The 26,388-nt window shown below is 52.5% G+C and overlaps 1 protein-coding gene across 1 annotated transcript in view; it reads left to right on the top strand.

Annotated features, from left to right (window-relative positions):
* The window catches only part of SHC3 (SHC adaptor protein 3), a 148,555-nt gene that overhangs the window by 65,396 nt on the left and 56,771 nt on the right, over positions 1-26,388 (top strand). The window contains exons 3-5 of the mRNA XM_070400816.1: positions 15,813-15,876; positions 18,120-18,239; positions 23,598-23,651. Coding sequence (XP_070256917.1) covers positions 15,813-15,876; positions 18,120-18,239; positions 23,598-23,651 — 238 coding nt within the window. The remainder of the gene's footprint in view (positions 1-15,812; positions 15,877-18,119; positions 18,240-23,597; positions 23,652-26,388) is intronic.

Genomic DNA, 26,388 nt, shown 5'->3' with positions numbered 1-26,388 from the left:
TGTTGCCTGCTGGTCCCTGGGGCCTGCTGGGGTCCTTTCTCTGCGGCATCCCCTCAGGACCCAGGGTCCCTGCAGCGCGCCCTCCCCGCCCCCCCGCCCCCCCCCCCCCCCCCCCCCCCCCCCCCCCCCCCCGCCACACCTGGTGAGCCCTAGCCTCACCTGTGCCCTGAGCCGGGAGCACCCGGGCCCTCCTGTGAGGCCCTGCTCACTCCTCTCGTGCTCTCTTCTGTTTCAGCAAGCAATCACTTCCTCAGGCCCGAGTCTAGCAGGACCAGCCTTGCATAGGTGACTGCCAGACCCCTTGTCCCACCTCCATTCTCCCCCAGGAAGGCGGCAGGCTGGTGGCTCCCGGGGGTTTGGTTTTCAGATCCTACGAGGGGCGTCGGCAGTGGCAGCAAACCCTCCCTGCTGCCTCTGTCCTCGGCGCGCTCCTGGACCCCTCAGGATATGCAGGACGGCCGGGGACCAGTGGCGGTGGGGTGGGGTGGGGTGTTGTCCCTGCAGCCTGAAGGCTAGTGCTCCCTCAGTGTGTACCGGGGGGCGGGCAGGCACTTCAGCAATTTTAAACTGAGCCCACCTTCCTTAGACACCTTTCCCTTGTGTAAATGGCGCATCCACGGGCTGGTGGCTGGGGACTGCGGGTGGGTCCTGGATGGGAGACAAAAAAGGTCTCTGGCTCAGGGCTCCTCAGCCTGGCCGTCATGGGCACTTGGGGCTGGGTCTCGCTTTGTTGTGGGGGGCTGTTCTGTGCATTTTAGGGCCTTCAGCAGCCCCCTAACCTCTGCCCCCCAGAGGGCCCCTGCAGCATGTGACGGCCACAACTGTCTGCAGACTTCTCCATGTCCCTGGGTTAGCACCGCTGCTCTGCACCGATCTACACGCCTGAGGACGGACTTCCACGTCACTGTGAAAGTCATATGGAATGCCCACTAGAGAAAGTCTAGAAAACAAAGTACAAACAAAGGGATGGGAGGTTTTCCCTTAAATTTTCACATAGTTGCCATCACACTTTATGCAAAGTTTTGAGTCCTCCATTTGTTCTTAAATGTAATATTAAGTAATCAGATTCATATATTGATTTAATGTTATGTGCGTATATTATCTCTAGGCCACTCCCCTGCAACCTATTAATCTCACAGGAAGTGAACGGGCCTTCCCACTTGGCGAGAGATGAGTCGGCATAGACCTCGCTTGGGGGATCGGGTAGGGCTTGCAGTGTCTGGACCGCAGGGCGTGGGAATCATCTGCCCACTTACCAGCAGGCAGCATTACTGTGTTTGGCTAAATTCTCATTGTTATCTGAATGTGACTCTCATCTGTAGGCAACATTAGTGCACGCGGCAGAGGGGCGCCTCTGGAACGTAGTGCACGCGGCAGAGTGGGTCCTCTGTCTGGAACCTAGCGCACGCGGCTCCGACTCCTCTGGAACCTGCACACATGCGTAGAGCTGAGCGGGTCCTCTGGAACACATGCACCCTAAATATGTTCCTTTTCATTTCTTAGCTGCGGCTTGTTTACCTCCGAGGCGGGCTTCCTGGCATGTGGCTGGACGCCCACAAAGCCTTTTAATAACTGCAGAGCACAGGTTGTGCTGGGGAGGTCCCATGAGAATCATATTGTCATCCAGGTTTGAAGGGCCCTGGCTCAATTATTTATAGCCTCAGGCAGGGATTCTGTCATTAGGCATAATAATGCATCGAAAATGATTCACTTGACAGGGACTACTGTAGGTTTAATTATTCTCAGAAAAAAGGAAGAGATGAAAGGCCGTGGTCCGGTGGTTCAGCTGTGGGGAGACACCCGCAGGCTGCGTGGGTGTGGGGGGTTCAGGCTGCTGCGGGGCTGACTGTGCAGCGCGGGTGTGTGTGGGGGGTGCAGGCTGCTGCGGGGCCTGACTGCACAGCGTAGGTGTGGGGGTGCAGGCTGCTGCGGGGCTGACTGCTCAGCGTGGGTGTGGGGGTGCAGGCTGCTGCGGGCCTGAGTGTGCAGCGCGGGTGTGGGGGTGCAGGCTGCTGCGGGCCTGAGTGTGCAGCGCGGGTGTGGGGGTGCAGGCTGCTGCGGGGCTGACTGCTCAGCGTGGGTGTGGGGGTGCAGGCTGCTGCGGGCCTGAGTGTGCAGCGTGGGTGTGGGGGTGCAGGCTGCTGCGGGGCTGACTGCTCAGCGTGGGTGTGGGGGTGCAGGCTGCTGCGGGCCTGAGTGTGCAGCGTGGGTGAGGGGCACGGGCAGCGATGGATGGATTTTTCTTAAATTATGATTTGGCTTCTACTTCATTGCTACTTTTTTATTGTGGTAAAATATACATAACATTTACCATTTTAGCTATTTTTAAGTGTACAGTTCAGTGGTAGTACCTTGTCGTGCAGCCATCGGCACCCTCTATCCCCAGAATTGTTTATCTTCCCAACTGAAACTCTGTCTCCTTAAACACGGCCTACCCCCCCGCCCCCCCCCCCGCCCCCCCCCCCCCCCCCCCCCGGGGCTGCGGCCACCCCCCTGCCGCTCTGGGGCCTGTGAATTGTGTTGTTCCGGGAAAGAGGAATCGGAAATATTGGACTTTTGTGACTGGCTCATGTCATTTAGCTGGATCCCTCCAGGCGCATCCCGGGCCTGCCAGGAGCCCCTCCGGCCCTCAGGCTGTCCTGTTGTGTGTGCGCAGCCGCATTTCATTTGTCCGATTGTTTGTCCGATTGTTCCACCTTCTCTCTTCCAGATCCTGGGGCGTTGCTGGGTCAGAGGGTGGTTCTCGCTTTCCTTTTCCGAGGGACCCTGCGCCGTTTCCCACGCATCTGCACATTTCACATTCCCACCAGCAGTGCGCAGGGGTTCTGGTTTCCCCCAGCCTCGCCTACAGCGCCCTTTAAAAATATATTGGGGGTCCTTTAACAGCCCTGGGCGAGAGCAAGATGGTGTCTCCTTGCAGCTAACAGGAACGGCCACTTGCACTTGCGTTGTGCTTTGCTTTTTTATCCCAAAGTCCCTTTGAAGGTGAGTTCACACATGACTTCCTTGGGGGGGGGGTCCCCCTGTGGCTCTAATGCTGGGTTCCAGTCGGAGCTTGTCCTTCTCTCAGTACACAGGACTGTATGCTGCAAACTAGACCCACTCCCCACCCCCACCTCCGAGCTCTGTGGCCTCCGACAGGCTCCTGAACCTCTGGATTGAACACTAAAATAGCTTCATAATGATTCCTACCCTAGAAAAGATGAACTCCCGCAAAGACATGGAGCAGGGCCAGGAACTCAGCCAGCACTCTGTGAACATTCGCTGCGGCTCTTCCTCCCCTTACAGTCTTCCTGCCTCAGTCTTCCTGCCTCGGCAATGACACGCCAGTCTTCAAATGGTGTGCGCTCTCCTGGGAAATGCCTGGTGGGGCCCGCCTTCCTCCCATCCCAACTCGGTCCTTCCCAGGGCTCCTCACTGCAGGACTTACTCTCACCTCAGACCCCTAAGAATTTGCCCAGCAACCTTCCCCCACTAGTCTCTCCTAAAACACACCACATTCCTGTCCCCAGGTCACACTTGTCCGCTTTTGTCCAGCTTTAGAAGTCACAACGGCTCAGTGGCTCGTAATGACATACACATGCCACCTGCCTCCTGCTGGCTGGCTTTCTGGCTTATCTCTGTCTCTTGTTTTTGTGTTTTCAGGTGAGTTTGTTGAGGTCTGACACCCCTGGGGAGTGACAGGTCTCCAGCGCGCAGCACGCTGGGATCGCACGCATGCATACGGAGAGGCTGCCACCAGCGGGGCAGCTCCAGGCCCCAGGTCGCCCCCTGTGCCCTCCCAAGCCAGCAGCCACCTCACAGGCTCACAGCGGGAGGACAGGACGCACCCCGTGCCTGCCGTTCCTCTCCCTCAGGGCCGTGCCTGCGCAGTCCCTCTGCTGCTCCGCGTCCAGGAGCCTGTCCTCCGCACTGCGGACCGGCACCCAGGGTGCCGACACCACGGGCTCCGCACGGTGTGGTGTGCGGCTCTCTCTCGTGGGCGTGGATGGGTCAGAGGGAGGCTGTTTCCTGTTTGATTACAAATGTTTTGTGCGCGTAAACTGTACACTTCCCCTAGCTTCAGCGAGGTCTCAGTTACATGCACAGGACGCGCATTTTAGGTGTACAGTGTGACGACTGGTGGCAATTGTATGCCGTCGTTTAATTGCCACCACAAAGAAGACAGAGAATATTTCTATACGCCTCCCAGCCCCCAAACTCCCTCGTGTCTTTCACAGGACACAGCGGTCCTCAGATCTGTCCCGGGCAACCACGGTCCTTTCTGGCACTATCATGCTTCCTTTTCTAGAATTTCACGTAAACAGACTCCTACAGAATGAGGCCTCGGGGTCAGCACGTGCTTGAAGGTCACCATGGCGTGTGGGTCTTCGCCAGGAGGCCTGCTAAGTGGCACAGAACTTTGGAAAACAGCTGGACAGCTTTTTAAAATAAAGTTAAATATAAGTGTTCCATATAGTCCAGCAATAAAAACATATGTCCAGTATGTCAAAGTTCACAGCAGCAGTATTCACAGGAGACCCAAGAAACACCCAAGCGCCAACCAGCCCGTGCGCAGAGAAATGCGTTCCGGTGTGTGTCTGCTGGAAGTGCCCCTCAGCATAAAACAGGGATGACTTACTGGCACGGGTGACAACTTGGACTAATTTTTTGTTCTATTTTTTCTTTGTAAAAATGTAATTAAAACAACAGACAAGTCAAACAACATAGAATATAGAAAGAAAAGATAAAGCTTCTCCCTGGTTCAATCACAATTATTTGAAGTGAGGTAGCAGGTAACACATGTTTTTTAGCATTTGTATACACACACACACACGCACACACTACACATTACACAATACATGCACATACCACCCATACACACACCACATATACCACACACACACACACACACACACACACACACCATATACCAAACACCACACACTGCACACACACAGAACTCCCTCTTTTTGTTAAACCAGGAATGCCACCACACCCACTACCTCCCCATGTGACTTCTTTGTGAACAGATTAGTAGATTGGGGTCTAGCTTTTTAATTTTTATAGCTGCAAGCCATATGGCTATATGAAAATTTAGCCAACTGTCCCCATTTTTGTTTTGTTTTGCTGGGCTGAGCTGTGCTGCGGGGACGCACGGCCTCTGTGCTCCCGTGTGGAGCGATGGGAGGACGAAGGCCATGTGCAGCCCCCGTTGCGGGATGCGCACAGGTGGCTCTCAAGCCCTCGGTGGGAAGGACTCACACAGCATGAATGTGCCTGGGAGCCTTGGCGGCTCTGCCCAGCGGGCTGCTGTGGGCGGCCTCCCACGCTTGCCCTGTTCGAGTGACTGGCGATGCTGCCTTCCTTACAGCCTTGCCGCACTGGGCCTAATGTCGTTCATTTTAGCTAATTTTATAGTCAGAACAATGTTGCTGTGGTTTTCCTCCGAGGATTTTGTGCACCAGAAAGGTGGCACCTGGTAACATAGTTTTGTGGCTGATGTCATTCCTTTTAATGAATTACCTGTTTGCATCACCTGCCCATTTTTCTATTGGGCTTTCCTTATTTTCTCATCAATCTGAGGGAGTTTTTGCATATTTGATATGTGCTAAAATATTTTACAATTGAAATTTTTTATTAGAGTACATCTGTCAGTGGTTCCTTTATGACTCGTCTTAAATTTCTCCCTCACTCTGAGATTAAACTAATGATTTTCTAATATTTTTATTTACTTTACTTCTGACTTTTGGGTTCTTTTCACATGTAACAAGAGAGCCACCTCACCCACTGTGAGGTCCCCGTGCGCGTGGCCCTCGTGGCCTGCACAGCCCGGGCGGGTCTGCTCCTGTGGCGTTAGCTGCGGCTTCTGGTCCGGGCCGTGTTGCAATCAGGTGCTTTTTCTTGTTTAAAAAAATTTCTTCACAAGGTTTGAACTTTCTTTGTTTTCTAATAACATAGTGCTCAGTGCAAAAAGGTCTCCTTAGGATTACAGTTATCAAATTAATTTAATGCTTTTGGGAGAACTGACGTTTAACAGTGTTAGGTCTTTATATGCGGCACATGGCAGAGTTTCCGTGCATTCAGCTCTTGCTCATGTCCTTCCATGTCATGTTAGCCTGTCTTCACGCAGGCCCTGCCACTCGTCACGCTGCATCCAGGTGTTGCCCCGTTTTGGCCGTGATGCACATGGGGCTCCCACCTTAACCCACCATCTTCATTCTACGTGCTCGCTGCTGTCAGAGGGGAAAGATCCTTGTTACTCTCTCCATCACCAAACCCTCATGTTAGTTCCCAGTCTTTTTTTCCTTATGTCACTTCAACAACGTAATCTCTCCCAGCGTCCAGGGCCCCACCCATGTGGGGTTCCTCTTGCTTGTTTCTTTGGTTCCCTGTTATGGGTCCTGCTCTGAGTCACCCTTCTGTCCTCAGTAGCTGCCCCTTTCCCCCAGGTACCTGCTGGTCCACTCAGGAGGGAGCCTGAGTGGAGTCCGACCCTGCACCTTGAAGGCCCGAGATCCTGCCTTCCTCTTGTTACTGGATGGAGTCTGACCCGAGCAGGTCTGCCTCGGCCTGTCCTGGAACAGTTTGGAGTGTGTAAACCATTTGCTCCTTGGTGTCCTTGGTTAGGGAAGATAAAACCTTGTGATTCCTTAGCTGACTATAAATTACTCAAATCATCTGGCCTTGTTTAATTATTTTGTCTCAGTTTCCCTCATTCCACTCGCCCAGGGATTTCTTTAGCTTCTTACTGTCCCGCCTCTAGCTGAGGCCTCTGCCATGTCACGCAACGTGCAGCGTGAACCTCCCATCACTCAGCTGGCCTCCCTTCTGGTGCTCACTGGCGGCATGGCACTGAGCCACTGGTGGAGCTGGCTCTTCTCCTTGTCTGTCCCCCTGCCCACAGGGTTAGGGCTGCTGGGCACACGCTCAGCCCCCAGAAAGGGCAGGGCTGGCCCAGGCTGACCCCACTGGCTTTGTGGTCTTGGCAACCGGATGGGTGTCCCTGCGCCTCCTGAGGAGGGCGAATGGACAGGGACACCATAAGTGCTCACCTGCCTCACAACATCTGAGTGACGCCTGGTCTCATGGGCCAGGCCTGACCCTCTCACCAGCGCTGGGCGCCCAGCCGTCAGCGTGTTTATAGGACTGTGTGTGGGCCCGATGATGGGCTGGGCAGATTTTGAAGGCAGGCAGGGGCATTGATCATTCTCGTGAGAGGTGACGGCAGCTCTGGGACTGTGCCCAGCGTCACCCAGCAGCACCGGGCGGCCGGCCCTCAGGATGTGCTGCCCCTGATCGTATGGGCTTTGGTGATGGGGCAAGATCTCACCCCGCAGCTGGCCCCTCCTTCTGGGGTGACTGTCTCCTTGCTCACGGGGGCGATGGCAGAGCCGGCCCCCTTGTCACCATGTGCCTGGATGGCTTTGGGCCTGGGAGTCTAATTCTAATTTGACTCCACTAATGTGGTGTGATTCTGGGAAGAGTTCAGAACCTTCTCTGAATTTAATTTCTTTGATCTTAGTTTATTTTTCCCAAACGGGAAGGAATGGCACCTACAACTCAGGATGGGATGCTGGCGCCGGAAGAGGAGGGTCCCGGGTGGAGAAGACTCACAGTGGGGGTGGCTGTGCCTCACCGTGTGTGTGTGTGTGTGTGTGTGTGTGTGTGTGTGTGTGTGTGAGAGAGAGAGAGAGAGAGAGAGAGAAAGAGAGAGAGAAAGAGAGAGAGAGGGGCAGATCCCCTCCTACGTGCAGAGTCTGTTCTCAGGACCTCCCCAGGCCCTTCTGGCGCTGCCCTTAACTCCAGGGCTACCTTTCCTCACAGCACCCACCTGAGAGCGCTCTTCGCAGGTGCATCAGTGACTTCTAATGCTTCCCTCTTGCCCTTTCTCCTCCCAAACTCAGTCGGAGCGACTCTGCTTTCACATCCCACAGAAACCCACACGCAGGGGCAGTGGGTCGGGCGTGAGGGCTGGGAAGGGCCTCCCGCAAGTGCTGCAGACAGAGCAGCTCAGTAACTGGGGGGGAGTCTGGAGGCGGGGGGGGGGGGGTGGGGGGGGGGGAGAAGAGGTGGGGAACACTCTGTCTTGGCTCAGTAAGCACCGCCCACAGCCCCCAGGAGGCTCGGAAGCAGCATGGCAACCAGCAGGAGTCACCCTTTCTCTCTTGCCTTGCAGATGTTTGCGCAGAAGGCACTTCATGCAGGACCTGCGCCTCCGCCTCCACCTCCACCTCTGCCCGCCCTCAGGCTGCTGTCCACGTTGGACTATCCAGCTGCGCCTGCCACGGCCCAGCCTCAGGAATGCTGCCTGCTCTGCTCCCTCCTCGCGGGGCGACTTCTGTTTGTTCCAGCAGCCTGACGCTGCCCTTCCGACAGATGGTGTTGCGGCTCTTTGCCGGATAGTAAACACATTTTTGAAGAAACAACCCCTTGTGTCCACGAGCATTTATTTCTAGGCGTGTTCACTTTGGGGTCCTGTATTCGACGTTGCTTGTCTTATAGGGTTAGTTTATATAATAATCTGCAGTGTTTTACTGTCAATGACATGGTGACAGGGAGGACATTTCTGGACCAGTCAAGTGGACCCCTGGCTCTGCTGCCCCTCCTCTGACCGCTGGGCTCCCGGGCGCCTCCTGGTGACCCCCAGAGCGCCGCCAGCAGCCCTGAAGGGGGAGCTCCTGAGGGGCCCCCAGAGCCTGGGCTCCATGCAGTTTCCTCAGGGCCTGAGTTTTGCACTAAGTCAGGCTGAGCGCAGAGCAACTCCTGCTGTGGGCGCTCTTCTTCCTCGGCGTCTGCTGGGCTGACTGACAGCCCTTCCCTGTGCTCGCCTCCCTCCAATCCTCCTTGATTGGAAACAGGACCGCTAGTTTTAACTCTGGCTTCACCTCTGACTTGCTGAGGTTTGTGCTAGCAGCGAGCATGTCTGGGACCATGTGTCCGTGTGGATGGCTGGGGGTGCGTTGCAGGAACCCGATGGCTGTGAGGGGCCAGGGTCATCCTGGCAGCCTCTTAGCACAGTCTCTTGCACATAAGAATACAAAAAAGCTGTTAATACAAATCCAAAAGTGGGCTTTTCAACGGCTTATGTTCACACATGAATCTGCTTATTTTCCTATAATTTTCTAGAGACCATATGTTTCTTGGGACCATATGTCTGTAAACGAATGAGATGACGGTCAATGTGAACATGCATCGTGTCTGGAGCCAGAATTAGCTCCCAAGACTTAGCATTCTCTTTCTCCCCCTGCCTCTGACTCTCTCTCTGTTTATATGAGCCCACATGTAAACGTAGAGAAGTCTCTCACATCCATATGGATGTAATTGTATATGATCTAGCCAGTTCATATGCCTCCATTAATTAAGAGCCCTTTTTCAGTTCTGAGGGCAGGTGTGTGCTTGTTGCTTGGAATACTGAGGATGAAAGCTTGGGTGGTGATTTTGTGTTTCCCATGCCAAGCACTGTGAATGCTGGGAGCTCTGTGGAGTCATAGAGGATCTCATTTCAGTTTCTCACAGAGATGCCATAACACAGGTGTGCTTGCTATCCCACAGGCTGGGTTCAGCATGCATAGGGAATCTCTTTTCCAGTTTCTTACTGTTTTTTTTTTTAAATGAACTTATATGATCCTATATAATAATCAACCAGTGTTCATTGACACCGACTACGTCCGTGTGTATGGGGGCATCTTGCGGACACTGAAACTGCGTGTGACAGTGGACTGGGTGACTGTGACACTGAGACTGCGTGTGGTGGTGGGCTGGGTGACTGTGACACTGAGACTGCCTGGGTGACTGTGACACTGAGACTGTGTGTGATGGTGGATGTGACACTGAGGCTGCGTGTGACGGTGACTGTGACACTGAGGCTGCGTGTGACGGTGACTGTGACACTGAGGCTGCGTGTGACGGTGACTGTGACACTGAGGCAGTGTGTGACGGTGACTGTGACACTGAGGCTGCGTGTGACGGTGACTGTGACACTGAGGCTGCGTGTGATGATGCCCTGGGTGACTGAGACACTGAGGATGTGTGTGACCGTGGCTGTGACACTGACAATGAAGTCGGGGTGTCAGTGGGGTGTGGGCATTGTCTGTAAAATCCTGGTATTCTGGGGGATAAAGACAAGTGGGCATTTGGAGGTCAGACATCTCCCTCCGGCTGGGAGGGATGGAGGTCACCGCAGAGTGAAATGGGACGGAGGTCCCATGGGGCCTGAGCGCTCCGGGCGCCCCAGGCTGGGGGGCGCGAGGGCCATGGGCATCTATGTTGCTGCTATTGTCCAGCAGGGAAGGTGTAGCAGGACGAGGCTGGGGGTGGTGGAGGGGATTTCTTAGGTGAGAGTCCTGTGCCTGTGATCCCTACCCCCAACTCAGACAGAGTGGGGTGTTCAGGAGCTCACCCACACTTTGGCGTGTCGCCCAGCGCCGGGGGCCCAGCGGACCGGTGCACTCACACCGGCATTGAAGTGAAGTCTGAAGCAGAAGTGGGTGTGTTTGTGGAGAAATTGCCTCCTGCCCACAGCCAGGCAAAGATGCTAGGGGCAGGGGCAGCCTGTGTGGCCAGGAGCCCATTGGGCCCCAGGAGGGCTTTCTGCTGGAGATTGGGGCTGTGTCAGCAGCTACAGGCTGGGGCTCCCCCAAAGGTGGGCACTGCGAGGGAGAAGATGTGTGGCATAGGCCCCCCGAATCTGCAGGGGGCGGGGTCTTCAAAGAAGCAAGGAGAATGCCTGTGAGAGAAGTCGCTGCCAACCTCAGCCCCGGCCAGAGGGCCAGCCCCAGGCTGGCGGTGTCCTGCCTGTGCCCTGACTTCTCCCAGGGCACCCCACCCCCACCCCCGGCAAAGTGTCAGCAGCTGCGGCCAGAGGGTGGGAGGCCCTCCCTTCTTGGGCCCTGCAGGTTCCCGCCCAGCTGCTCTGAAGAGGGGACAGGGCATCTACGCTGAACACAGGAAAATGAAGAAGGTTGTCAGTGGCTGAGGACGTTTCCTGGTCTGAAAGTGAATGGACTGGATCAGCTGGGACTCTCCACAGTTTAGAGGCTGAGCCACAGAGAAGGCCAGGCACTGGTTGAGGGTGGCCGGAGGGCAGAGGACGGCAGAGGCGCCTGGGGCCAGGAAGCCATGAGGGGAGCGGGGACGGGGGACAGAGATGGCCCATTTATTTGGTGCCATGGAGGCTGTTGGTGAGTTTGCAGGGGCAGCTAGTGGGAATTAGAGCTGGTGTGGAGGGGAGTGCAGAGGGCGGAGGGCATCATCAACATCACGGAGCTGGCGGTCCATTTTGTGGCGGTGCCGCCATGTCTAGGAATGGCCTGTGAAATGATAGACACTGGTCGCTCCCCGTCAGGTCAGCTGGACACTTGCTGCGTCAGTGGAGGTGCGCACACGTCGCAGGCTCATCTGCGGCTGCACTTAGAGGGTGTGCAGGAGGCAGAGCTGCTGGGCCCCAGGGCTGTGCGTTTTTCATTTTGCTTGGATTTGACCAATCTGCCCCCATGGAGACTGCGCCGAATTACCTCCTCACCAGTGCAGAGTCCTAATACTTGGCTGAGAAATAGGAATTTTAGTGTAGGCTTTTTTCACTCAAAGATTTAAAAAATGTCCTTCTAGTTTTCATTTAGTACTTTTGCAGTTTCATTACAAATAAATTGTGATCTATGTATAATTTATTTGCATATAAGGCACAATGGGAACCCACTTGTTTCCCTGGGATAGCTGCCCAGCCACTCAAATGTCCCTCCCTGGGCAACTCTTCCCCCCCCTGACAGGCGTCACCACATTTATTACTGTGTGTGTGTGTGTGTGTGTGTGGGCGGGAGGGGGGGGGGCGGGGGGGCGGGGAGAGACATTTTTGCTTTGCCCTCCTAGGTTTTCTGGCTTAGGCTCTGCAAATCAGACAAAAGACAGATGAGCAAGAGAAAGACAAACGATGGATTAATGCATAATGCATGCCGTGCCCATGCAGGCAGGGAAACTCGGTGATGAGCAGCTACAAAAGTGTTTAGAACCTAGGCTTCGAAACCATCTTAACCAAAGAGCAGTCAATCCGTACAGAAGAGACAGGACGGAGGAAGGGAGTTTGGGAGCCTGGGGCAGCAGCTGTGGGAGGGTAAGCTCGTGCCATGCAGGAACTACTGGAAGCTGAGGGCTAGTAGGTTCCTCAGGCAGATCCCTCTGCTGGTCTCAGGGCTGGTCTCAGGGCTGGTCAGGGCTGGTCAGGGCTGGTCAGGGCTGGTCAGGGCTGGAGTTGCCTCCAGTGATTAACTTCTGTTCTTCCTGGGAGTGAGGGGAGGGACCCGCCTTTACAAATGTATGTCCTGCTTTTAGGCAAATAGAGGAGGACAGAGGGCTTTTCTGGAGTCTGCTTCTTCTCAGTTGCCTTCAGCTTAAAATAATCTCTATGCCAAAGAGGCCTATTTGAGGGTGACTGTTCCGATCCTCCTCACTACGTGTATCTCTCCTCTTTGTTTGTTCATAAAGTTGATCGCAGTTTGCTGTTATATGTGTTTGTTTGTTGCCCCTCCCCTACTCACTCTAATCCCATGAGTGCAGAAATCACCCAAATGTTCTTTTTTAATAGCTTGAGTCTGTAAAGTGTGTGTGTGTGTGTGTGTGTGTGTGTGTGTGTGTGTAGATCAGGTTGGTAGGCGTGAGATGGATGATTAGGGAGAAAGATGATGCTACGACTTGAAAGGTTCCAGTTCAAAAATCCTACATTCCAATGAAAAAGTTATGAAAAGTGAACGGTACTGGCTGTAATGGTGAGAATTTTAGCTGAACAGAGGAAGATGTTGATGTCATGAGAAAGTGGGCTCAGCATTTAGGATTACTTTCAGATAGCCGTGAAGGTGCCAGATGTTTCATTTTCCTATTACCTTGCTCTGAGCTCATGGGTTGGCTTACCGAAATGGGAATGCACTGAACAGAATGCTAAGAAGCAATCTCTATTATTAAAAACAGGGCAAAATTGCTACCTGAGACTCACATTGGGATTAAATGGAAGGACACAAAGCTAAATAGTTATTGCTAAATGAACAAATTGAAATAGAATGCTCACCAAAACGCAGAGTACTAAACAGTAAGGAGGGTCGATGAGAATTGTGACATTTAAAATTAGACCTTGGAGTTAAGTTACTAATTTCATTCATGTAACTATTGCAATTACTTTTGAAAAATATTTTTATTGATTTCAGAGAGGAAGGGAGAGAGAGAAAGAGAGAGAAACCTATCTCTATTGACCTTCCTCAGGAGGCATGTGCCCTGACCGGGAATCAAATTGTGACCTCCTGGTTCATTGGTCAATGCTCAACCACTGAGCCACACCAGCTGGGCTAAGTATTGCAATTAGAATAGTCATGTTACATTTCTATTTCAAATAGAAATAGTTACCATCAGCCTGATTAAAATGAGAATCACACACACATACTATCATGTGAACATTAGTAACAAATTTATGCCAATGGAAAAGGAGGACATTTTTCTGAAAAGCAGCTTGATTTGCAAACCTCTTTGGGGCTTCTGAAGGCTGCCTCTCAAGGGGATCCTAGGACTTTCCTGAGTCCATGAGCTCTGAGAACTTTCCGGAATTTCTCATGCTGCACATTTTAAAGACAAAAGATTGAGTCTCTAACTCTGCCCTGAAGTGCTTGCCTGCCTCTGTGGGAGGCTTGTTGCTCATTGTTTGCAGTGTCCTCCCCACAACCCTGTTCTTAATGCTCACTGTTCCACCTCCCTCTCGCAGACACATGAGCAGCGCAAGCTCGGCGTGGCCTCTCTAGAGTAGACCTACAGCACAGGTTAGCTGTCATCCAACTGGCTTCCCCCTCTTACCTCCAGGTCTGTGGGTGGAAAAGGAAATCTGATGCCTGCTGGGGGAATTTAAGAAATGACTATGGAAGACTTTCCTCCATAAAATGCGTTTCCAGCGGCTGGGGCCAGCAGAGAATCAGCTGCCTTGTTTAGCTACATATATCACTTAATGTACCAAGTACAGTGCAGGGACGCATCCAGCTTTTAAGAAAATGAAACAGGTGCAATGTAGATGCTGGGGTCCATGTAGTTGTTTAAGAGAGACTGCTTGGCCTTCCATAGGAATGTGCTTTTAGAAAGCACTTAGGATGGTCATTTTGATGGAACCACAGCAAGAATATTATTATAAAATAAATGACCACATGTAAACATCCAAGTCATTTATTTCTTTTAAATGCACTTTTTGTGAGTCATGGTGATTCATTGTCTACAGTTTCCATGGTCTCTGACCTTTTAGAATAGCACTTCTTTCTCCGCTCTCTACAGTAAATTCAATGGCAAATGTGAACCTTATCTTCGTGGTCTCTTACCTAATTTGACAAGGCTGTGTTTCTCTTAAAAGCAATGCATTGTGATGGCAATTCTGTTTCCAGATGAGAGAAAATAGTTCCAAGACGTGCTCAGCTGAGAAGCTTGTGGATGTTTCTGAGGACCCACTGTCTTCTCCACCATTCAGCGCGTCTCCGATCCCGTCGTGTACCTTGTCCAGGGTTCTCTGACTAATTTGTCCTTCCTCACGTGGGAGCTGGGAGGCTCACCGGCCTCTCTCTGGCTCCTGACGTCAGCAGATCTCCCATCATTATCTCTGAGGCTACACAGCCACATCCTCCTGGCCTGAGGCCCCGCCTCCAGCATGTGGACTGTAGCTGCCTCCTTCTGGGCTCACTTGTGCACTTTCCCCTCTACTTCTGCCTCATGCGGCCCTGGGGTCAGACCCCCTGCAGCCTGTCCTCCTGTCAGGCCCCTTCCCCCAGGACCTAGGACACTCACTGACTCCTTCAGGACAGTGCCTGGCACATAGGAGCTGCTTCCTAAATGCCTGCTCCATGGCACTGACCTGCACGGAACCTCATCTCTGGCTCATTTGTATACCCCTGGAGTTCCTCTCCGTCAAACCCCTTCAGATTATATATTTACTAACTACAGAGCTGTTGCTAAATAAAAACCTTGGGGGATAAAGTTTTTCTGAAATAAAGGGTTTGCTGAGCTGTATTCCAGCCAGAAAAAGGACCAGGTCCTGGAGCAAGCAGCCTGAGCCACCAGCGGCGGGTGGCCGGGAAGATGAGCGTGTGTGTCCTGGGATTCATGGGCCTCAGATACAGTGAGTGTGGACAGGAAGATGTCACTTATTTGGAAAGAACTTACTTTGGCTACAGATAAAGGGGGTGGGAGAAAGGAAGTGGGGCGCAGAGTCCTCTGGATTGGTGTGGGCGGGTGCGGTGGAGTCTGGTCATCGCCGTTCTCGCTAGATAAGAGCCGAAATAGTCACCAAGGTTGACCCAAAGTTTCAGCACATTCAGGAATGTGAGCCGCTTTAGCTGGGGTTGGCCCGAGGCTGTTAACTGATTAGCCTCTTACCTCTCTCCCCCACCCTACACTGCTGCTGTTGCTGCTGCTGCTGCTGCTGCTGCTGCTGCGATTGATTCAGGACATCTGTGGGTCTCTCTCTTGTCATGGGGAGGGACACTCCGAGAACCGAGTGTCCTTGAATCCCTTCTGACTCATTAGGAGGCCCTTGCTCAGTGGCAGCGCTTGGTAGCAGTGGGCCCTGGGCCATCCCCATGAGCACAACCTCCGGAAGAGTCCATTTCAGGGAACCGCGTCTCTAACATGGAATATGAACCAAACAAAAGCAAACAGAAACTAAAGCAACGAGTGCATTGACATGTCCATCGCACACATTAGGAGGCAAGCCCCGCGACAGCACGGGAGCCTGAGCTGGCAGGGCTGTCCTCTGTGGGCACCTGCAGGGCTGGCTGGGCGGGCCTGGCCGCCATGTGAACGCTCTCTCCCTGTCCTCGCAGGGAAGCCATCAGCCGCGTGTGTGAAGCCGTCCCGGGCACCAAGGGAGCCTTCAGGAAGAGAAAGGTACTGTCCTCTCAGTGCTGCGTCTGCCTGCCTCTCCCTCCTCTGTCCCCTCGGCAGCTCCCTCACACACATGGCTCAGGCCTCTCTTCCCAGGGCCTGGTGCTCGGCACTGCTTTTGTTTGTTTGTTTTTTTGCCCAGGGAGAACCAAAAGGCACCCCTGTTGAAAGGGCTCTTGTCACTTTAAAAACGGAAAGAGCTTAGGCCCCCTCTCTGCCACGTGGTTGACGAGATCAGTTAGCTGTTGCTGCCACCCAGACGCCACACCCTGGTTCTCGCTGTGCCTCAGTGTACAGACAGGGATGGCAACAGCGCGTAGAACAGCCCGCCTTCTCCCAAGCTTCGGGCCACCCATTCACTCCATGGGCACAGCTCTCGTGGCAGACCCCTCAGGCTGGGCTGGTGCAAGTTTAACAACGTCTCTCAGGCCTGGGGGACCGAGAAGCACCAAGTTGGTGGTGTTGCCAGTTTTTGTGGCCATTTTCAAGCTCTAACACGACACCCTAAAAGGGAGCTGGGAAGAGGGGTGCAGACAGTGTCTCCACGCAGTTCACACAGGCACACCGGACGCAGACAACTTGAACTGCAGGGGTAACAGCTGATGCAGCAAAAAGTAGGAAGTGATGAGTTTTGAGTATTTATTGTTTTTTAAATGTAATGTATTTAATTGCAAGTTTACATAATTAATTTTTAATAGCAGCTGTTTTTAATGGCCAGCTCATGATATTCCCAAACATTTGATCATTGTCTCTCATTAGCTAGCATGAGCGGCTCTAGAACACCGCTGCGTGTCCCCATTATACAGAGATAAAAACTGAGGCACCAAGAGGAGAGCCCATGAGGCCAGCAGGTGGTGGAGCCAAGCTCCAGCCCGACTACTTGGCTCTAGGGGCTGTGTGTTCAACCCTGTACTCGACCTTTTCATCTTGAGGTGTTTGGGCCAAAAGAAAAAAACAACTGGATTAAGAGAAAGCTCAGAAAAACTCTGAACTTAAGTGCCCGGTAAACACAGAAGTAAATACCCGCCAGCTGGACCTGTCTGCACCTGGCCTGAATGTGGGGGCGCCTCTCTGTGTATCTCTGAGTCTGTCCTGAGGTGGTGGTGGTGGGGGGGTGGGGCAGGCTGGTGCTTGCTCTGCTGCTACTTGGGCTGTGAGCTGTTTGTGTCTTTGTAGCTTGGGGACATTGGTGACCAAAAGGGCAACTGAGTGTCAGAGACAGAACTTTGGGTGAAGGCTCAGATGTGCTGGACTGTGTTCTGGTCATCCCACAGGGGACATGGGAAGCAAGATGCCCCCAGAATCTTTAATATGGGAACTAGGAGGGTGTCTGAGAACAGAGCCAGCTGGTGCCTGAGCGGCAAGTCTTGGGGTCCCTCCTGGTTCTCTGGGTGCAGGTGATGGAAACAAAACCGACTTCTAGGCTCCACGCCAGGCACTGAATCAGGGCCCAGCAGCTCTGCCTTTCACTAGCTCAGGCAGGGGATTCACATGTGGGGCCAGCCTGGTTAAGAACTAGGGTTGGTTGGGATATCAAAGGGGGTGAGCTCTAATCTGAAGAGGAAGGTTGGGGGGTTAGCAATGGACAAGTGTTGGTAGTGCCCATGCAGGGACCCAGGGAGAGGTGCCTGGCTGAAGCATGCAGCCGCGGTCCCTGTGCCAAGAGCAATTATGGTCTGATGGGTACACCTGTTAGAGCCAACGGAGTCTGTCACTCCTCGGTGCCCCAGACCCGTGTATTCTGACTGGACCAGAGGATGTGCCGGCCAGAGCATTCATGCTCCAGTCCTCCAGCAATGAGCGCTCTCACGGCTCAATGGGATTGCTCATGACCCCCGAGTGGACCCACTTATTCTGGCCTAACATGGCTCCCAGTGGGCTGAAGCTGGTTTCTGAGTGCAAAGCTGCAGGCCCCGGCCTGTGGCCCTTTCCCCAGGCTTCTAAGTCATTCTCTCAGACGCATCCCAACATGAGCTGCCCGGGCCCCTGACCCCGCCTTTCCCTCATCTCAGTGTGTGCATAGATGTTCATAATCCCCACACTGCGCATTCTAGAATCTTTGTGTAAGTGTCAGACCCTGCCCCCCCCCACCCCCCCACCAGCTTATTCGAAGCACAATTTTCTTCATGTGCCTAATGAGGGTGGGAGATGGAGGTTTGGGGTGTGGCAAATAGGAACAACAGAGAGGCCCCAGCAGTGAGGCCTCCAGTCACTCAAATCGAAACTAATGCTGCTTGATTTCACAGCCTCCAAGCAAAATGCTGTCCAGCATCTTGGGCAAGAGCAACCTCCAGTTTGCGGGGATGAGCATCTCCCTCACCATATCCACCGCCAGCCTGAACCTGCGGACGTCTGACTCAAAACAGGTCTGTAGGGGGGCTGAGGCCCCTGCCCTGCTCAGGGCCCCCCCACACAATGGGTGTTTCAGGGGCTCCCCACTTCCAGCTTTACCAGGTCTGTGTGGTGCACATTGTGTAAAACCTTCACAGGCTTCAAACTTTGGCTGGCTACATGAAGGGTCACCAACAGGGTGATAGATGGCATTGGCTTTTTAATTCTTTCATAAATCACCTCTGCTTGAGGATAGTGCACGAAGCCATTGACTTACTTACAATGTAGAAAGGAGGTGTGGGCATGTGCAAACGTCTCCTCTTAATGTCCTTGCCCCATTTTGTTTTCTCTTACACCATATTCCACTGGTTCCACAGCCCACATTTTATTATCTATACCAGTGGTCGGCAAACTGCGGCTTGTGAGCCACATGCGGCTCTTTAGCCCCTTGAGTGAGGCTCTTCCACAAAATACCACGTGCGGGTACAGTGCTATTGAAACTTCGTGGCCCATGCGCAGAAGTCGGTATTTTGTGGAAGAGCCACACTCAAGGGGCCAAAGAGCCACATGTGGCTCATGAGCCGCAGTTTGCCGACCACTGATCTATACTAATAAAAAGGTCATATGCTAATTAGATGGGGTCAACTGGACATCTTCTGGTTGTCTGGTCCTCCTTCCAGACAAAGCTATAGTGGCAGGGGCCGAGGCAGAGGTGGTTAGGGGCGATCAGGCCGGCAGGGCAGCAGTTAGGGGAGATCAGGCCAGAAGGGGAGGGCAGTTAGGGGCAATCAGGCCGGCAGGGGAGGGTGGTTAGGGGCGCTCAGGCTGGCAGGCAGAGGTGGTTAGGGATGATCAGGCAGGCAGGCAGGTGAGTGGTTAGGAGCCAGCAGTCCTGGATTGCAAGAGGGATGTCCCCCAAGGGGTCCTGGATTGGAGAGGGTGCAGGCCAGTCTGAGGGACCCCCCCACCCCATGCACGAATTTTGTGCACCGGGCCTCTAGTCTGAAATGAATGGCATGTTGTGGTTTGACATTATTTTTTTTTTCTTAGCCAGTCATTTTGGAGCCTCTCACATTTGATAGTGTCTAAGGATTCATGTGATATGGTGTATTCATGTCTTCCAAGTGTGCAAGGAGTGTGTTGCTGATGGAGGCAGCACAGCAGGGATGTTTATGGAGGTGAATTCTCTTCAGGATGGTTGTGTTTCTCTGCAGAGTTTCTTTCAGGTTCCTCAGTTGCTTAGTTCCTTCAGCTAGAAAAATGGTTATAGGATATCATTATACGACCTGCTTGGTCATTCCCTGAAGATCTTAGTGTCAATGTTGCTGGTGGAAATGGGGTACTTGCAGTGTCTCGAGAAAAACGGTTCAGCGATCAAGCATTGGGAGGATGAGGTACAGGGGTAAGAGGAGGTACTGGGGTAGGAATAAGACTGCCCCGGTTCCTGGTGCCCCTCTCCACTGGGCCCACCATGGAAGACGTCCAGCCTTGTCTGCCTCAAGCCCAGAAGCAAGGCCAGGGCCCAGAAACTCTGCGACATTGGTTCCGTCCATGCAAAGCTTAGCTCAACTCAGTCTGTCCCCATTCAACTGGCCAAGTCTCCCCGCCCGGGTGCACCGCAGCCGGTCGCACCACAGCTGGCTCTGTGCTGGCGCCCACAGGCTTGCAATTGAGGCCGTCCCTGGAGCCCTGATGCTGCTGGGCCCGCATGGCTGCTGCTTGCAAACGGACAGGCAAATGAATGCACCTTCCTGAGCAGGAGGCCTTGGTTAAGCTCAATTAGATCACCTGGGCTTGGGAAGGAGCCAGTCCTCTTTTAAACTAACCAGTCAATAGCCCAATCCTTCCCAGGCTTGCGCTGGGCCCTCCCCATAACCAATCACTTTCCTAGATCTTCTGGGTTCTGTTCCCTTATCCAATCCGATCCTTTTCCCAGGCCTGGCTCCATCCCTCATGGCCACCATCTTAGTTCCTTCTGCACATGCCTCACAGTACACGCTCCTCCTCCTGTGCCCTCTTGGCTTCTGCTGGGCATGCGCTGAGCAAAGTGCTTTCTCCTTTACTGTTTTCTCTCTTTAATCCTGGATAACAGCTGTCTGTTGGCGGGTGGGGAAGCCTGCTTCAGGGGGTTAAGTCTCCTGGGGAACTGGGAACGTTACATTGTCCTAGTAAGTGAGGTTTAATGCCTGACTCAGCTCCCTGTTGATGAGGCTTATACCTTATTTCCTTTGCTTCCTTCCTTTATTAATACTAACTAGTGACCCGGTGCATGGTTTTGTGCACATCGTGCACATTGAAAGGAAATTAGAAGGTGGCTGGCAGGGCAAGACTGGGTGAGGCAGGCAAGACATGCCCTGGAGCCAACCTCCTACAGTCCCTCCCTGGCGTCTGCAGAGTGAGCGGGGTCCCTCTGGCAGGTGGGGTCCCTCAGCCTGGCCTGTGGAGATCAGGCCTACACCGGTTCTCCAACATCCCGGATTGCAAGAGAGCACAGGCCAGGCCGAGGGACCCCACTGGTGCACGATCAGGGTTGGGGAGGGACTGTGGGAGGGCTCCAGGCCAAGTCCCCATCAGCCGGACCCCAGCAGCAAGCTAACCTACCGGTCAGAGCACCTGCCCCCTGGTGGTCAGTGCACGCCATAGAGACTGGTTGAACGGTCGAACGGTCAGACATTTAGCATATTAGGCTTTTATTATATAAGACTAGCCACCTATACTAACATCAAGGCTGTCTGTATTTGACCTGATTTAGAGCTTGCCAAGGGAAAAATGCCTCTTCCCCAGGGATGTTTGCAGGAAAAAATTAGAGGGAACTGTTTAACATCATGGCTCAAATGTGTATACGAGTAGCCACCCTGGATACCAGCAGGTGGAAATGCTGCGAACCATGAGTCCCCTCACCTGCTGTGCTCAGCCTGGGCCCCGCTGTGCTGTCAGTGTGAGCTGGAACCCAGGTGTCTCCACACTGCAGAAGATGGGCCGCCCCAGACTGTGGGGACCATGGCAGCGTGGCCCCAGGATGCCCAGGGCACCTTTAGGTCACCACACATATCCTTACGTATGAATTTTCAAATTCCCCAGGTAAGCAAGCAGCATTTCCAGCTCCATATTTTCCTCCACCCTACATACCCCACCCGAGGTGTTGAAATAAATTCTAGATCCAGATTAGAAGCGAGAGGCAATGTCTGGGCATTGTTTTGACACAGTGGCTGCCGCTTCTCACTCTATTCCTGGAGTGCTGGATGAGCCTTTTCTTTTCTCATAGGCACTTCTGAGGGATGGTGAGCCTTCATTTAAGTGGATTAAGTAGCTTGAACAGGCTCAGACTCTTTCTGGAGCTGCCTCCAGGCTGAGCACCCATTGTGGCTAATGAGGGTTGGTCCCCTCAGCTCTGCTCTCAGATGCCCACATCCACTCTTATCCTATGTGGCTGTTGCACCTTCGTTTCTAGGAACCCTAGGCCTCAATTCTGCGGGATCTCACCTCCTAATTCTCCTTTTACTTAATTCCCCACCTCACAATACAGAGAAGCAAACTCAGAGCAGAAAGCATGAGGCCGCCATGGTTGGCCCTCTCCATCCTGGTAGAGGGGCTGGTTGGGTGTGCCAGCTCTCATTGGCCTGCTTTTGGTTTAGGTGGGTAGGAGTGAGTCCTGAGGGATGCCGGCACGGACATCAAGAGCATGAGCTGAGGAAGGTCTGATGGGAGCCGAAGCTTGCATCCCTCTGGCTTTCCCTCTGGCCAAGTTCAGGGCCCAGCTGTAGCAAACTGAGAGCAAGCTGAGAGGACACCCCCTCCCAGTGCAGAGAGAGCAGGAGGCAGTGCCCGCTCCCCTCTGCAGAGCTCTCAAGGAGAAGAAAAGGATGAAACAGCCTTAGAGCAACAATACATGCTTTCAGTTAGCTCTCCGCCTCAATCCTCTTAGCCAACGGGATAGCATACACTCACACAGTAATGCTTATGCATCGTGCTGACCAAATATGATTTCCATTTTCCCCCTCAATCTTAGTGTCCACTTTGATTTCCAAACCCCAGTTTTAGCACTGCTTTGTTAAGAAGATTAAGTTAGTAAAAATTAAATAAGCAAAAGTTAAATAAGCAAAACGTAATTTTAGAAGTTGTAGCTTTATCATCATTTGGGGGCTACTGTGTCCTCATTGCTCCCCGGAGCCCTCCACCCCTGGGCTCGAGGCAGGATTCCGGAGAGCTGCAAAAGCCACTAGTAGTTTGATCCCCTGGGCTTGGGCACAGGCCACAGAGCTGGACTCGTGTTTTTATTCCTTTACAGTTTACCTTTGGACAATGCCTGGGTTAGGGGAGCCGCCCCTGTGCAGTCAAAAATCCGTGGTTAACTTTTGACTCTCCCTCAAACGTACGCACTATATGCTCCGGTTTTTCTAGATCCTGAGTAGTATTGCATGTCCTCAAAACTGAAGTAGGCATTTAAAATTATTTTATCTTACACTTCATTTATGGTTTTGCTTCGGTTTTACAGGAGCATGGTTGGAAAAATCCCAGGACGGTAGGATTACAGCTCTGTAAACTCAGACTGCCCACCCGCCAGGGCCTGAGGGGGCCCAGCAAAAATAAACCTGATTATGATGAGAGGGAGGACTGTTCCCACTCCCAGAAATTTACTTCAATGTCATTACATTGTCTTTAAAAAGATAAAAGTAGCGTGGAAGACTTATATAGCTTTTTAAATTTAGTGCAGCTTCTAATTTACTCAGCATCTGCTAAATTCCACTGTACCCTGCAGTCTATAATGCTAATGGAAATTTCCCATTTAAAGATGAACTTGGAATGTCTTTGCTGGCTCTTAAATGGATAAATTACAAGAGCGCCTGAAAGGGCGCCAGTTTTGATCTTGGATGAGGACTCTGCAATGCCTGCGCACATGGTGTGACCGGGCTGAGTGGGGCAGACACACTCCCTCCACTCCAGCTCCGAGTCTGTACTGAGGACCCCGCGTGTCCTTGGACGCTGACACTGCGCAGCTGAATGCTTTGGGGTGTGGGTGGGACAGTTTCCTTCTCAGAGAGGCGTGGGCGTTCAGACCCTCTGTGTTCGGCCACGGCCTGACAATTACTGGCTGTGGCACTTTGAGAAACCACTTGGCCCCTCTGGGCCGCAGGCTCCCATCTGTGAAATGGGCTTCAATAGCTCCTACATTGCTGGGCTACCGTGGAGCTTACAAGAGCTCATTTTGGCAAAGCTGCTGGTGAGCAGCGGACATGCTGCGCTATTACTTTTCTAGTAGTTGTTTTCATTGGGGACCAGTGTTACCGAGTTTGGGGAGCCTTGTTGATTCGTGCTGCCTGTCAACGGTTGGCTTTCCAAGACATGGGAAGAGCACTAACGACACCTCTCGTTTCTTGTCTTGGGCCTGACAGATCATAGCGAATCACCACATGCAGTCCATCTCCTTCGCCTCTGGCGGTGACCCGGTAAGTGCCCTTGGCGTTGTTTTCTCTTCATCTTGCTGGGGGTGGCTGGGAAGGGGCCCTACTTCTGAGGTGCGCTTCTGGGGGTGCTATCAAGAAAGCTTAAACTTTCACTTTGTTAGGCAAGCACCATTGACAACCCCTGAGGCGCTGGTTTTCTTACCTGTAAGAGGTAATGAGAGTCACCACGTGTCAGCCTCCCGACTGTCTGCCCTGCTTGGTTCCTGTTTCTCCACTGGGCCTCCACCAGGTCCCCTGTTTTTAAATATAAGTCTACTCGAAGGCTGTGAATTTACTTAGTCTAGTTTGTTCATAAATATTTGAAATTGGCAATTTTCTCTCAAAATCTAACACTGTAGTCTCTTAATGGTTTGTTTAGCCAACAGGGAAGGAGTTGCAGAGACCAAGAGGGAGACAGGATAAAATGGGAATGTTCTGTTTTTGCGTCACTAATTTTATGAAGAAGGTGCAATAACACGGGGTTTGCTCCCCACGTGTGGTCAGGAATGTGACGCTCCGGTGTTAGCGGTCACTCTCAGTGTCAGGAGGGCGGGACGCAGGGCCACGCCTGCACACTCACTGCTGTCACTGTTCACCGCGGACCGTCCAGCCCTTTGAAGAAGCCCAGGCAGGAATGGGCCACAGGGAGGAGGTGCAGAGGGAGCCGGTAGAAAACACACACAGCCCCGCCAGCAGTGAGCGGAGAAAGGCTCCCCAAATGTTCTCTTACTTTTCATTGGTCTGCTTAAAGTTCTCACCCCAGGGAAACATCTAAAAATTATGACAGAAGAGTGAGTTTTTCTTGGAGCTAAGTTTAATCAATTAAGTTGTTCAATATCCTGGGAAGATGTTCTTTTGCTGTTAAAATTTTTTTTATAATAAAAGAATGGTGGCTTATAGTGGTATTTTTGCTATAATTGTTGTTTTGTATTATTTTGTATTATCAGTAGGCAATGCTCAGATTTTAAATAAAATTTACTGGCCCAAGGTCGCCTGAGTAATTGGTGGATATATTACTCCTGTCCCAAGGCAGGGAGTTCTTCCCATGCCCATGTTTACCGTACAGCCCTGGCCTCCCAGCCCCTTCCCCCTGGGCAGTCTGACTGCTGAACTGCTGTTGGCACATGGACAGCTGAAGCGAGGGAGCGCTTTCCACTGCTGGCTCCAGTCTCTGCGTCTCCAAAGGGCGTGGGATCACCGCGGAGTGTCTTCCTACAGGGGAACCAGCACCCTGCCCCCCCAGCTCCTGCAGCCGCCAGGGGGCATCACACATGCATCAGCCCAGCATTGCTGCCCAGAGAGCTCAGCTGCAGGGAGAGGCCCAGGTGTCTCCCCATCTCAGACCCTTGAGCCAAGGGCACTGTCAAGAGGAGGGATGTGGCCGAAACTGGTTTGGCTCAGTGGATAGAGCATCGGCCTGTGGACTGAAAGGTCCCAGGTTCGATTCCGGTCAAGGGCATGTACCTGGGTTTCGGGCACATCCCCAATGGGAGATGTGCAGGAGGCGGCTGATCGATGTTTCTCTCATCATCGATGTTTCTAACTCTCTATCTCTCTCCCTTCCTCTCTGTAAAAAAATCAATAAAATATATTTTTTTTAAAAAAGAGGAGGGATGTGTCCACCTTGCAGATGGCTCTTGGCCTTTAAACCTCCGCTTAATTGCCAGAGGGTGACCACCAACATCTACCCTCTCACTTAGTGGGCTTGGCCCTCTTTCACATGTAGGGTCTTGTTTTCAGGTCTTATGATGGGTTCTTCATCTTCCTCCCTCCCCCTCGCCTCCCTTCTTCTCCCCTTCCCTTCTTTTACTTTCCTTCTAGTCCTTTCATCTCTTATGTTTCACTGTAAAGTATGTTTAGAAGGTGGACGTCTTCCATAGTCGAACCCACCATTGGTGCACTCTTGAGGGTTATGCCCCGAGGTGCCCTCTGCCTGCACGGCCGGCCCCACATCCGCACTGATGCCTGCACCTGTGCTGTGTCTGGCTCTACTGATCTGCCGGTTGCCTTCTACTGGGTTGCCCCATGTGATGTTTGGAACCACAGCTTCTTAAATTTGGCAGTTGACCCAGTTTGAAACATAAAAGGCAGAAATACTGCCACCTGCGCTGACAGTCCTCTCCGGAGCCTGTCTCAGTCCTCATCCCATGATGATGGAGGCGCAGAGACCTAGCAACCGGGAAGCCAAACACATTGTCTTGTGCGGAAACCAGTGTATCCCTAGGGTGCACACAGGCCTGTGAGCTTTCCTCAGCTTCCCCATCACTTCTTCCTCAGAAAGGGAAGCCTTCAGGGACCCTTAGAGTAATTCATACGCTTTCATGTTCTTGCTGATTTTTTCTGTCAGACAGACAAACATCTGCCAGAAAAAATCAGCAAGAACATACAAGCATATGAATTACTTTCCGCTTCTCCTGTAACCAGTCCAAGTATACTTCACATTGTCCATGAATTCCATACCAACTTGGTTGATAGTTATTACAGTTGGTGGGTGTTTTAAATAAAACCAGAAGTCCTAGGTTCTAGTCATTGTTCTGTTGCCACGTGTATATCTACTAATTGCTCTGTGCCTCAGTTTACCAGGTTAGAAAATAATATTTTGAAATGTCAAATAAGACATGTTGGAAAACACTGTTAATCCCTCCAAGAAAAAAGGGCACACATGAATTATAATCTACATGATTATCTGTGTTAAAAGACCACGAAAGAATGAATACCGGCCAGACTCAGAGAGTCTCGG

Source organism: Myotis yumanensis, unplaced genomic scaffold (genome assembly GCF_028538775.1).
Source record: "Myotis yumanensis isolate MYYU_CA2020_CCGP unplaced genomic scaffold, mMyoYum1.0.hap1 SCAF_21, whole genome shotgun sequence".
Classification (NCBI taxonomy): Eukaryota; Metazoa; Chordata; class Mammalia; order Chiroptera; family Vespertilionidae; genus Myotis; species Myotis yumanensis.
This window is presented reverse-complemented; position numbering and strand designations above follow the sequence as displayed.